General features: G+C 36.5%; 1 protein-coding gene across 5 annotated transcripts in view; it reads right to left on the bottom strand.

Annotated features, from left to right (window-relative positions):
- The window catches only part of ZCCHC4 (zinc finger CCHC-type containing 4), a 42,477-nt gene that overhangs the window by 25,808 nt on the left and 2,041 nt on the right, over positions 1 to 14,628 (bottom strand). For all 5 annotated transcript variants that reach the window (XR_004325331.1, XM_032495146.1, XM_032495138.1 and 2 more), the window contains exons 3-4: positions 14,475 to 14,557; positions 27 to 302 (exon numbers count right to left, since the gene is read on the bottom strand). Coding sequence is in view for 2 of the 5 variants with exons in the window: in XM_032495146.1 (XP_032351037.1) it covers positions 27 to 302; positions 14,475 to 14,557 (359 nt within the window). In the remaining 3 variants the exon portion in view is untranslated. The remainder of the gene's footprint in view (positions 1 to 26; positions 303 to 14,474; positions 14,558 to 14,628) is intronic.

The raw sequence follows: 14,628 nt of genomic DNA, 5'->3' as shown, positions 1-14,628 counted from the left end.
AGTGTTTAAAATACCACATAACATACCTTGGTGTTCCAACACACAGTACTCTTCTGAACCCAAGGGTAGAGAGCAGGTCCACTAAGAACAGACAGCTCCTATCAGCAAACAAATACTGGGCATTTGTCTTCTTGTTTTCCAAGGGACAGAGGAGCTGACTGGGCCTTTTTAACTGGGTGATGGAGACGTCACCCACTATCTGATGCTCACGGTGCTTCTCCCCGTCGTCTGGCAGTACCAACTGCTGACATCTTTGACAAAACTTCCTCTGAGACAAGGGCAACTCAATAAACTTCAAGTACCTGCAAGACACAACAAAATACAAAGGAATATATTTTAAGTTTGTTGCTTTAAAGACAATTGATCTTTGACAGTTTTAATATGCAAAAAGTATTATTACTTTCCAAAGACTACCGCGTAAAGAAGCAAAGGTACCAAAAAAATCTGTGGAATGTTGGCTTGAATTTATGTCTGGCTGTATACCTACAAAGTGGAAAAGAATCAGCGATTTCATGAGAATTGAGATGCTGCAATTTAGTCACTGGATGAAGATCAATATCCATTTAAAATGTGAATATAATATATTACTCAAACAACTTAGTAGTAATGGAGACTACTATCACCTTTAAATTTATTGACAAATCCATGTGTTCTAACTTGGAAGTGTTAAACAGTCTGGCTCGGTAAGACAGTCATTTTAAAATGAGAAATTAAGATCATTCTTCAATTTCTTATGGCATACTCAGCAAGAAAAATTACCTCCTAAAAGCAAAAATGTTCTTACAAAGTTCCTCTATTCTTAGCAGTACTGATGGAAGCAGTTCTGAGACGCTCACCCCCAAAACAGCAAAATAATAATTAAAGCCTAAAAAAAATACAATACCAGATACCCTATTTGATCCCTTACAAGTCACCCTTATATCTGATTTCAACATCACTACTTTTTTTTCTTTTCATTTTATTATTGATGATTAAAAAGAGAATATGATCACAGTTAATATGTTTTAAAAACTGATTTTGTACATGCAATACCAGCTAAGAAACCAGAGTAAGAAAACAAAAGGAAAATAAGTAAGATTACTGGGGCTCATGAAGGGTCAGAAATGTCTCCATCTAAGCATGTCAAACAGTGCACTAAAGGAGTCTTAAGAGTTTGAGAAGAGTCATATGGTTTCCATAGAACTGAACTCTGAACTGCACTATAAAAACTGGAAACTTGACATAGAATCAAAGTGGGTTTTAAAACTTTTTGTATCTAAGCACAGTTTCACTTCAGAGCACCGAAGGCAGTGACAAATAGATGTTCTGAATGGGTTACAGCAAGAAATAAGCTTACTGTGCCAGTAATTTAAATGCTTCTATTTCTATGATAACTGTTTTTTTTTTGACAGCTTCATCTATGACTGGAAAGAAAAAGGAGAGCGCTATTAGAAGAAATCTTAATAGTAATTCACAGTAAGAATGTCAGCAGAGCCATGAAATGCAAGTGGAAAAAACCAGTACCCTCCTCAGCAATAGATAAACTGAATTTACTACTATTACCGCCCATTAGTAACTGTTCATTGTTGAAGATGTCCACATCTAGCCATGAGAGAGCAACAGAGACCACATTTACCATCCTGGCCCTCAAAAAACAGATAATATATGAAATCAGTTTCATGTGGCATGTGTGGACAAGTGGCAGCTCAAACCACGAATGAGAAGAGAAGGGAGCAGAGGCATGAGTGGGAACAGCTGCCCGCTTCCTCCTGTGGACAGATGGCAGCACAGGACGGAGACCCCAATGGAGCACACTGAGTTGACCATGCAGAGTTAGAATTGGTGGTGGCCAGGGAGGCCAGAGTCACAGGGGAGAGCAGGGAGACCTTATGCACAGAGCATGCGGAGGGCAGATGGCGAGCATGACACTGAGGGAGCCTCGGAACTTTGCTGAGGTTCCCCTCCAGCCTGTGCTGAGGACTGACTGGCATGTGCATGAGAAGACTACCCGCCGAGGGGGAGCAGATGAACACCGCCGGGCAGAGTGAGACACCTCCGCGTCCACAAGCATCAGGTGGAGAGCTCTGGAGGGACAGCCTCAGGAGTGGGGAGGAACTAGCCCCACCCCAAACGCTGCTCTGGTTCTGCCAAAAGGCTAAAGGATAAACCTTCAAAAGCAAGGGACTATAAAGGATCAGACAGTTTTTGAACAGCCATCTGTTCTTTCTGTCACAATTATTCTTCTGTTGTAGCACGAAAGAATGATATCACATTTCTCACTGGTAACAAGAAAACAGTGGAGCAATATCAATTCCATATGAAGTCTTCCAGAAAACAGAAAGGAGGGTATAATTTCCAATTCATTTCATTAGGCCAATGTTACTCCAATGCCAAAACCAAAAAAAAAGTTGTAAGAAAACTAAAGACCACTATACTTAATGAACACAAACTCAAAATTAATAAAATTTTAGTCAATCAAAAACACATACATAAAGGCAGTAATACATCATGATCAAGTGTAGTTGACCCCAGGAATGCAAAGTTGCTTTAATGTTTGGATTCAGTCAGTGCTATTCATTATATAACAGTCTAAAAAAATTATCTTCTCATTAGATGCAGAAAAAAAGGCACTTGACAGAAATCAAACATCCATTTGTGATAAAGATTCTCAAAAAACTAGAAACAGAAAGGGACTTCCACAACCTGATAAACGGCATGTAAGAAAAATCTACAGCTGACACCATATTAATGAGAGACTGAATGCATTCCTCCTGAGACCGAGATAAAGCAAGGCTACCTATTCTTAACATTTCTACTCAACACTGACTGGGAATCCTAGCCACTTTGATAAGGCAAGAAATAAAAGGCATAGATTAGAAAGGAAACATTAAAACCTCTTTATTCACAGGCAACATGATCATGTATGTAGAAAGTCCTAAGGAAATCTTCAAAAAAGCTGCTAAGACTAGTAAGTAAGCTTAATAAGGATAAAAGATTAATATACAAAAATCAATTGCAATATTATAAACCAGCAATAACTGAAATCTGAAACATAACAATTTAAAACAGCATTAAAAATATAAAATATTTAGGGATAAATCTGACAAGAGATACATAACCCCACTACACTGAAAATTACAAAATGTCACAGAGAAAAATTAAAGATGATTTAGCAACTGGAGAGATATACCCTGGCCATGGACTAGAAATCTCAGTATTATTAAGATGTCAATTCTCTTGAATTTTACCTATAAATTCAGCAAAATTTCAATTAAAATCCCAGCAGGGCTTCTTGTAGATACTGAAAAAAATGATTCTAAAATTCATATGAAAAAGATAAGGATATAGAACAGCCAAAACAGCTTTGAAAAAGAAAAGCAAAATTAGACTTTCAACACTACCTGATTTCAAGACAACTTACTATAAATTCACAGTAATCAAGACAATGTGATCATTGTATAAAAATATACATATGGGTCAGTAAAACAGAGCAGAGAATCCAGAAAAAGACCCACATAAATGGTCAACAGCCTTTTGACAAAGGTGCTGCAGCAGGCTGAACAATGCCCCCACAAAGATGCCCATATCCTAATCCCTAGAACCTAAGAATTTGGCCAAAGGGACTTTGCAGATGTGATTAAGTCAATGATCTTGAGATGGGAAGATTATCCTGTATTAACTGAATGGGCCCAATGTAATCACAAGGGTTCTTTCAAGAAGGCGGCAGTATAAAGTTAGGGAGAAGACAATGAGATGACAGAACTGAAACTGAAGTGACGTACTTTGAAGATGACGAAAGGAGCCACAAGTCAGGAAATACAGGCAGCCTCTGGAAGCTGGAAAAGGCAAGAAGACAGATTCTCCCTTGATTTTTCGGAAGAAACACCCTCTCCTGCCAACAGCTCAACTTTAGTCTAGTGAGACTGATTGTGAACTAGGGACCTCCAGAACTGTAAGAGAATAAATCTGTGTTGTTTAAAGCCACCAACTTGATTACCAAGTTTGTGGTAATCTATGACCGCAACAAAAGGAAACTAAATCAGGGGCCAAGTCAATTCAATGTGGAAAGGATAAAACTTTCAACAAATACTGCTGAAGAAGTTCAAAAGCCTGACCCTTATGTCATAACACATTGAAAAACTAAGCCAAAATGGATCATAACCTAAATCTAAGAGCTAAAACTATGAAACTTCTAGAAGAAAACACAGGAGAAAATAATGATTGAATTCGGCAAGAATTTCTTAAATAGGACTTAAAAAGCACAAAGTATTTAAAACAACAATAAATTGGACATTCAAATTTTAAACTTTTTTCCTCAAAATACACTCATCAAAAGCAATAAAAGAAAAAAAAATTGGACTTAATCAAAATTAAAAACTTTTGTGTTGCAAAGGATACCATCAAGAAAATGTAAAGACAACTCAAGAATGCAAAATGTTTGCCAATAGTATATCTGGTAAAGGAACTGCAGCTACAATACATAAGAACTCGTAACTCAACAATAAAAAAAATTAGCCCAATTTAAAAAATAGCAAAGAAAATGAATAGACATTTCTCCAAAGAAGATATACAAATAGCCAATAAGCACATGGAAAGATGCTCAACATCTTTAGCCATCAAGGAAATGCAAATCAAAACAACGTGTTACCACATCACACCCACCACGATGGTTATTAACTAAAAAGACAGATAATTGTATTGTGGAGAATGGAGACAAACTGGAACCCTCATAAATTGCTAGTGGGAATGTAAAATGATGTAGCTACTTTGGAAAACAGCTTGGTAGTTTTGTACTGTTAAGCATGTATTTATCATATGATCCAGCCATTCTACTCCTAGGTAATTACCCAAGAGAAATAAAAACATGAGTCTGCAAAAAAACTTATACACAAATGTTCATAGATGGTTTATTTGATAGGCAATAACTAGAGGCAACCTAAGTGTCTAAAAACAAGTGAAAATATATCATTGCAACAGAATATTATTCAGGAATAAGAAGGAATGAATTAATGATACACACACCAACACGGATGAATATCAAAAATAGTTATGCCAAGTAAAAGAAGCCAGACACACCTCCCCTCAAAAAATAGTATATATTGTATAATTCCTTAATACAAAATTCCAGAAAATGCAAATTAATCTATAGTGACAGAAAGCAGATCAGTGGTTGCCTGCGGTGTTTGGGGACGGAGGAATACAGGACGATGGCAGAAGAGGAAACTTCTGGCAGTAATGATATTCTTAATTGTGGTGATGGTTTCACAAGATACCTTCATGTCAAAACTCGTCAAAAAAAAAAAAAAAAAAAAAAAGAGTATTTCCACCAGAAAAAAAAAAAGACTAATGTAGGTAAAGGAGGGGTTTTGTTCCAGAGAATCTGATCAAAGAGTTTATTAAATGGATTCTAGTTTCCCAACTTAATTTTCACTCCTCCATGTAACTATGATTTCAAAGCAATGAGTACTATGAATGTTTGTCTCTTTGTGATGATTTGATTTGATTTTAAAAACTAAATTAATTGGACTTAATAGTAGAAACATTTGACTAGTATACTTGTTAAAAAATGTTTTAAGAACCTAAAGTTTGAATCAACACATTGAACTATTAAGTATATTTAAAAGTATCTTAATGGACTTAAAAGTACCGTACGTTCTTTTACCATGTGTTAGCTAATAAAAAACTTTCAAGAAAAAAAGAACAAAGGAGTTAAACAAACATATAGACTTGGAAGAACTCAGGGTATATGGTTATCTAACCTTGATCCTTCATGAAGAACCTGTTGAACAACTGGATGCCAAGCAGAAAGGACAACCATCCCAAATGGGAGCACTTCTGAAAGCTCTGGGACAGATTTCTCCAAGAAGACGAAACTGATGGATGATGCTACATCTGAATGTTCTAAAAGGATTCAAATAATCCTGGCAGAGTCTGCAGTTGAATCAGTGATAAGTGCATAAATAACTAAGCAAACAGCACTTTAACAGCAAAAAATTCCAAAACTGCTATTAACTAGGAGGAAAACAAAAAGCAGTGTAGGAAAGACGTCATTATGAGCTATACATTTTTTATATAAATGGAATCTTATGATAGCCATATAGATATCTTTATTTAAAAATTTTTGATTAGTAAAAGCTTTTAAAAAAAATTAAAACTGCTAGAGGATGAATTTCAGGCAAATAGGAGATAAGAGAAGAAAGTACAGCAAAGGGGCTGTCAGTCAGCACTAAATCCATTTAACCACAGAATAAAAACAGAAACAAATATGGGTATTATAGGTAGAGTACAAAATGTAAATAATATAAATCTAAATAAAAGTGGTAGGAGAAGGGGAATAGAAAGTGGGAGGTAGTGGAAGTATACTGATTTTCTCATGTTTTAGAGCCAGGGGACAAAAGATATCATTTAAAACTGAACAATCAAAAGAGCTACAAGCACTATTGAAAGACATAAAAGTTAACCCTAAAAAGAAATAATCAACTAAAATTGGATAGTAATCGTAGAAAAAAAGAGAAAGGAAAAAGAAATATACTAAGTCATCAATTCTCATTTTTAGATGAAGACAATCTTTAAAAAAAAAAAAAAGGATTAAATATGGTATAAAAAGTTACAAAAGCAACGATTAGAACAAAAATATAGAAGAAACACACATTAAAAAAAGAAAAGCAAACACAGACCAGAACGTGAAAGAGAATAAAAAGAGGCAATAAAAACAGAAAGCATAAAACAATACAACAAAACTAAGACCAAGCATATCTGTCATATCCACTATGAAAACAGGCTATATCCACCCATTAAAAGAAAGCCTGTCAGACTGGATCACAAAGCAAAATCCAATCACCCCATTTCATCACTTCTAAGATGCATACATTTTCACATTTTAGCATCTACAGTATTGAGATGTGATTTGTAACTGCCATCAGCCAGACCACAAGTGGAGTGTCACTGCCATTACCCTATGATCCAGTCCCAAAACACAAAGTTACTACACATGCAGTCAGGAACCAGAACAGAGCAATGAAGGTGAAGCATACGTTTCACGTTAGAGAAGTAAATTTTCATCGTTGAATAAATGATGAAAACAATCAAGGGCTTTATAGGAAAAAGGAGAAAGGAAGCTCCCCAAATAGATGATGCTGTATCAGGTCCTGTTGCTTAAACGCATACAAAAGGACTGCCTGTCACATACCAAGCAATGCCAACTGAATGCAGGAGAAGCTGCAGAATCACCAGGAAGAGATGAAAGTTCAAAGCAATGAGGAGCTAGTGTGACAATTCCCTCACTATATAGGACTATCTTAAGGCACTAAGTTTATTTTAAAAGAAGGAAAAGAAGAACAACGTAAAATGAAACTCCACTGATGTATTTTTTTGTGCCTTGTCGAAACTGTCCTTCAGAAAGCTTTTATTGCTAGTTTATTAACCTCCTCTTGACAAAGATCAACTGAGATCTTGTGCATACTTCTCTCTATTCAAAATCACATCATAATCATTCAACCATATGGCTTTAAATTTAACATTCAGACACAAGTTTTTTTTTTTAAGTTTGGTAGGAAGAACCTGAGACTCTCCAGAGCTAAGGATTATTCAGCGCACCCTCCTTATTTGTACTTACAACACATAACCCGGGGTGTGAGGAGAAGAAATTCATTCTGCTGCATGGCTCAGCATGACTCACAAATTGCAGGCTAGCATTCTGAAATGTCATTTTTATTGATCTCCATTTGCTGTTCCATTTGCCTTTCCGGGAGTAGACAAATGTTTATGGCATTTCCCTAATAGCAGACCTTGAATATTTGAGTTTAAATAAGCCCTGAAAAAAACATAACCAAATGAAACATCAACTAAACAAAACTATCTGGATGCACATAAATTAATGCTGATTTTAGCATTAAAATATATCTTCCCTAAGACTTCATGGGTCATGATAAAGGTGCCAATATACCACATAGTAGAATAACACATTTCAGGGCATAACAGGCAGCTAAAAACTATGTAGAAAGTCAAGTCTCAGGCACAAAATGTAAATCTGTCAACTGAACGCATGTGAAATACATAGCATGGCTCAAAGAGTGAGATTAGAAAAATGAATATCAAATCCTGTTCTGTAGAACCTACAAATCCGTGCAGCACTGCCAGGTCCACAACAAAAATCAAGCAACAAAGGTCAATTTACTTCAACAGCTACCAGTCTTCCTCACTAACAATTTCAAAACTAAACTGGCCAATGAAACGCTATTGCTGTGTCACAGCAACAGATAAAACGTTTGCTTTTTAGACTAGGGATAATGTTTAAATGCATTTTAACCCTTTCAAATATAATTATTTAATAAGATAACTTATGAGTTGTGCAAAGTTAAATTAGAAAATAATTATAATCTCAAGTAATAGTATGTCACCCTTAGGTCTGTTTACATGCAAGAATAAACTGCTAGTCTCAAGCTAGAGCACACTAAGGGAATAAGTAATTAATAACACAGAATAGGTAATTTAGTAATCCCTTGGTTTGAAAAGCCAAAATTTTTAATTCTGAGGAATGATTGATTTCAAAGCATTTAAGAAACCATAACAGCTTGAATTATCAAATGATGCAGTGAAATCAATGATACTACATTTCAAAAAGCTTACACTTTAACCCGTCCTCTAAAACCTGTTCAAATTCCATCTCCTTAAACTGTATTGATCAGCTAAGATACAAGTGAGCTGTAAAGCTTCTGACTTTCCAGAGTATTCAATGCTGTCTATGAATACTGTCGACACTTAACACATTCTTCTTTTTACTGTATCATCTTTTTTTTTAATAAACTTTATTCTTTTAGAGCAGTTTCAGGTTCACAGCAGAAATGAGCAGAAAATACAGAGTTCACACACAGCCCTCCCCACCCACACATATATACTCCCCTACCCTCAACATCCTTCATCAGCGTGGCATATTTGGTACAATTGATGAACCAGCATGGACACATTATTATCAACCAAAGTCCATAGTTTACATTAGAGTTCACTCTTGATATTGTACATTCTATGGGTTTTGACAAATGCACAATGACATGTAGCCACCACTATAGTATCATACAGAATAACTTCATTGCCCTAAAAATCCCTTGTGCTCCATCTATTCATTCCTCCCTCCCTCCCTCTCCTCAAACCCATGGAAACCATGATCTTTTTATTGTTTCTGTAGCTGTGCCTTTTCTAGAATGTCATTTGGTTGGAATCGTACAGTATGTAGCCTTTTCAGACTGGCTTCTTTCATTTAGTAATATGTCTTTTAAGTTTCTTCCATGTCTTTCATGGTTTTATAGGTCATTTTTTTTTACTACACATGCATTTTTAACTTACATATATCTACTGTTCACTGTTTCTAAGAACATTTAGAACTTTATCTTTTAAAACTTACATAATTATCAAAGGAATAGAGCCAACCACAAAATTAGAATTAATTCAAAAAGATACATATACCCCGTTACTAACAGCAACATTATTTATAATTGCCAAGATATGGAAGCATCCTAAGTGCACATCAATAGTGAATAGTTTATGAAGATGCAGCATATATAAATATATGTGATGGAATACAACTCACCCATAAAAAAGGATATTTTGCCATTTGTGGCCCTTCATTCACTTTTTTTTTTCACTTCAAAAACCAGAATTTTATAACTGGCAGAAATATTTCCATTACATCAAAAACAACAAAATACCTAGAAATAAACTTAACCAAGGAGGTTACCTATACTCCAAAAACTGAAACGACACAAAGAAATGGAAAGATTTCTTGTGCTCTTGGATTGGAAGAATCAACACTATCAACATGTCCACACTACCCAAAGCAATCCACAGACACACTGCAACCCCCATCAAAATACTCATGACATTCCTCACAGAACTAGAGCAAACAATTCCAAAATTTATAAGGAACCACAAATGATCCAGAACAGCCAAAGCAATCTTTTGTAGGTCTCTCTTTTTTTTTTCTTTCTTCTTTTTGTTCTCCTTTCTTATGGTTTGACAACTAGAGAAGGTCCTTTAACGTTTGTTGTAAAGCTGGTATGGTGGTGCTGAAATCTTTTAGCTTTTGTTCATCTGTGAAGGTTTTGATTTCTCCATCAAGTCTGAATGAGAGCCTTGCTAGATACAGTATTCTTGGTTGTAAGTTTCCCCTTTTCATCACTTAAATATATCATGCCACTCTCTTCTGGCCTGTAGAGTTTCTGTTGCAAAATTAGCTGATAACTTTATGGGAGTTCCCTTGTATGTTATTTGTTGCTTTTCTCTTGCTAATTTTAATATTTTTTCCTCATCCTTAATTATCAATTTGATGACTATGTGCGTTGATGTGTTGTTCCTCTTTGGGTTGATTCTGTGAGGTACTCTCTGTGCTTCCTGGACTTGGGTGGCTGTTTCCTTTCCCAAGTTGGGGGACTATTCAGTGATTATCTCTCCAAAAATTTTCAGGCCCTTTCTCTCTTCTTTCTGAGAACCCTATAATGTGAATATTAGTGTGCTTCATGTTGTCCCAGAGTTCTCTTAAACTATCCTATTTCTTTTCATTCTTTTTTTCCTTTTTCTGTTCTGCAGTAGTGATTTCCATTAATCTGTCTTCTAGCTCACTGATCCGTTCTTCCGCCTCATTTAGTCTGTTCTTGGTTCCTTCTAGTGTATGGCTCATTTCAGTGATTTTATTCAACTCTGTTTGGATATTCTTTATATTTTCCAACTCTTTGCTAAAAACTTCGCTCTGTGCATCTATACTTCTCTTGCATTCTCTGAACATCTTGGCCATCATTACTTTAAACTCTTTCTCACATAAATTTCCTGTCTCATCACTTATTTCTTATTCTGGGATTTTATCTTGTGCCTTACCCTGGGAGATATTCCTTTGCCAACTCATATCGTCTATCTTTCTATGTGTCTGTGGATTCCTTCCACAGGCTTTGGGATTATTGTTTTCTTAGTTCTAGTATATGCCCCTGGTGCATGAGGCTGGACTAGAGGCTTATGCAGGTTTCCTGGCAGGAGGAGCCAGTGCCTGCCCGCTGCTGGGTGAAGCTTGGTCCTGGACCTCTGGTGGGTAGGGCTGTGTCTAGAAGCCTTTGTGGCTTAGGAAGTCTGATGATGATGGGTGGAGCTGTGTTCCCACCCTGTATGTTGTTTGGCCTGAGGCTTCTATACAGGCTGTTGGGTAGGGCTAGGTCTTGATGCTAATGATCCAGTCAAGATGTCAGCCTCCAGGAAAGCTCATGTAGATGAACACTCCCAGAATGTCTGCCACCAGCTTTTATGTCCCCTGAGTGAGCTGTAGCCATCCCCCACATCCCCAGAAGACCCTCCAAATCCAGCAGGCAGATCTGGCCCAGGTTCCTATGAAATCACTGCCTCTGCCCTTGGACCTGTTGCATGTGACTTTCCGTGTGCACTTCCCAAGAGAATGGAGTCTCCATTTCCCCCAGTTCTATGAGGCTCCCAGAGCCAAGCCCCCTGGCCTTCAAAACCAGAGGTACTGGGGTCTCCTTCTCTACCCAATGCCGAACCCGGGCTGGGGAGCCTGACGTGGGGCTTAGAGCTCTCACTCCTGTGGGAGGGCCTCTGCGACTTAACAAATCTTCAGTTTATGGGTCACCGACCTGAGGGGTATGGGGCCCAATTATATTGCAAGCACACCCCTCCTACCAACCTGCTGTGGTTTCCTCTTTATGTTTCCAGTTGCGGATCTTTGTTGCTAGGTTCCAGTCTTTTTTCAATGATTGTTTAGCATTCAGTTGTGGTTTTGTTGCAGCTGCGAGGAGAGGCAAGCTCGTGGTCCTACCACTCCGCCATTTTGACTAGAAATCTTTACTGTATCATCTTTAAATATAGCTCAACTCCATTACTAGCCTTTTAAGTTCTTTTTGAGCCCTTAAAAAAGAATGAATAAACAATTGGATGAATGGATGGATGGATGCAGGAAGGGAGGAACGGAGGCTTGGGCAACAAAACTTGAAGTTATAGGTCACAGATGATTTAAGATGATGAAAATTACTTTATCAGAACATGCTCTCAAAAACCAGCACTAAATAACAGATAAAATTACAGCCTCCAAGAAATAACTTTAACTTAAAAAAAATTTAATGCTTCATATTTTAGCCAGTGCTTTTATATTCTAATTAACATGAAATATGAATTTCAGGAATTTTTTAGTATCAAGAACCATACTCTGGCAGGACAAAAATTTGAACTGTGGTTTAGCTCCAGATTAACATTTTATTATGTAAGGAAAGAAGAACGTCTAAATTTTCTTATGGAGTTCAACTGAATCACCAATATCCTTATGTAATAAAATGAACTACATGCTTATTAGACAAAAGTGGTAAGGCAAAGGACAAAACCATGTACACATGATGACCATAACCTTGTAAAACAAACCTTTGCATATTAAAAAAAGGTCAGGAGGAGGTACTACAAAATGACCAAGGTCCTGGGTTCAAAGACAGAAACCATGGGTGATATTTTTCTATTTCCTACTTTCTGCTTCTTCAATATTCTATTTTATCTCATTAAGCTATATAGTCTCATAATAATATATTTCTACAAAATTCTTTATGTCTAAAGCCTTGTATTTCCTTAAATTAAATTACTATACATCATATATTAATTACTATCTGCTTTTATGCCTAAAAACACCACTTCAGAATCAAAGAGGCATAAGTCTGAATCACTGCTCAGTCATTCTAGCAGTATGAAGTTGATGAAGTTACTTGTCCAAGTCTCAGTTTTCTCCTCTAAGTAAACCACCTTGGCAGGATTAAATAATATCTTGTGGAAAACAGCTAGCATAGTGCCTAGCTCAGTGGTGCTCAATCTACATTAATTCCCTTTTCAACATTTTTCATTGTTGATTCAATTCCCATAAATTAAGCAGACATCACTGATTAAGTTCAGTAGTTAAGGAGCAATCAAGTTATCTTAAAAGCCTCCTCCATCAAAGGGCCTTAAAATCTTAAACTCAGAAAGACATTTTTAACAGATCCCAGTACTTCTTTCCTCTTACCCTGGCTAAGATCTCAGAAACCTCTTAAACATAGGAGCCCAGGTAACCAGAAGGAGCTGTCATGAGAGTGAAAACCTATGTCATCAGCAACCTAGACCACAGGCCCCTTCGTGAGTTTCTCCCAGTGAACAGAACACGACGTCTACAACACAGGAGGGGGATGAGTTCTTTTCACAGGTTTGCCAAAAAATTAATCTCTGACTCAATTCCAGTTCACCCAATAAAATATTTTTAAATGCAGATTTTTAAAAATAGATGTATACAGCTTTTAAAAGTTTTTTGTGGTTCTTTTAATATTTCTAAAAGGAAAATTACAGTAAATCTTCATGAGATTGGATTGGGCAATGAATTCTTGGCTATGATACCAAAAGCACAAGCAGTAATATCAAAAGAATTGATGTTGGACTTCATCAAAGTTAAAAACTCTTATGTTATCAAAGGACATCACTGAGAAAGTGAAAAGACAGCCTACAGAATGGGAGAAAACATTTTCAAATCATGTAATAAGGGTGTAACATCTAGAACATATAAAGAACTCCTGCAACTCAACAACAAAAAGATGAACAACCTTATTAAAAATGGACAAAGGACTTGAACAGACACTCCCCCAAGAAGACATACAAATGGCCAAAAAGCATATGAAAAAATGGTCAGCATCATTAGTAATGAGGGAAATAAAAATCAAAACCGCAATGACATACCACTTCACAACTGCTAGGATGGCTATAATAAAAAATACAGAAAATAGCACATGTTGGTAAGGACATGGAGAAATTGGAACCCTCATGCATTGCTGGGGGGAATGTAAAATGGTGCAGCCACTGTAGGAAACAGGTTAGCAGTTCCACAAAAAACTAAATATAGTATTATCATATGATCCTGTAATTCCACTCCTAGGCATGTATGCAAAAGGAATAAAAAGAGGGACTCAAACAGATATTTATACTGATGTTTTGAGTATTAGTCACTATACCCAAAAAGTAGAAACACCTGAGTGTCCATTGACAGATGAACAAAATATGGTACATGTATACAATGGAATATTACTCAGCCATTAAAGGGATAAATTTCTGACACATGCTACAACATGGATAGGCCTTGAAAACATGCTAAGTGAAGTAAGCCAGTCACAAAAGGACAAATATTGATAATTTCACTTATCTGAGGTTCCTAGAATAGTCAAACTCATACAGACAAAAAGTAGATTAGAAGTTACCAGGGACTGGGGGAAGGTGGAATAGGGAGTTACTGCTTCATGGTGACAGAGTTTCCATTTAGGGTGATGAAAAAGTTTTGGAAATTGATAGCAGTGATGGTTGCACAACACTGTTAATGTAATTAAGGCCACTGAATTGGCAAGTTTTATGTTATAGATATACTTTATCACAATAAAAATAAATTAATTAAACTTAAGGGCACAGGGGAAAAAAAGGATAGTAAATGAAAAATGACACTGCATCAGTACCTTTCCACACATTGTGATCGGGATAAAGGAGGCTGACATCTTTGATTATGAGCTTCTCGGGCAGCAAGTCTAGCTCCTGACAACTGAAAGAGTGCAAAAGTAAAGCCACTTAATAAACCATCAAATTTGCTACTACCCTAGAAAAACTAGTATC

The sequence above is a fragment of the Camelus ferus genome, chromosome 2, assembly GCF_009834535.1.
Source record: "Camelus ferus isolate YT-003-E chromosome 2, BCGSAC_Cfer_1.0, whole genome shotgun sequence".
Classification (NCBI taxonomy): Eukaryota; Metazoa; Chordata; class Mammalia; order Artiodactyla; family Camelidae; genus Camelus; species Camelus ferus.
Note: the sequence above shows the minus strand (reverse complement) of the source record. Positions and strands in the feature narration are given on the sequence as shown.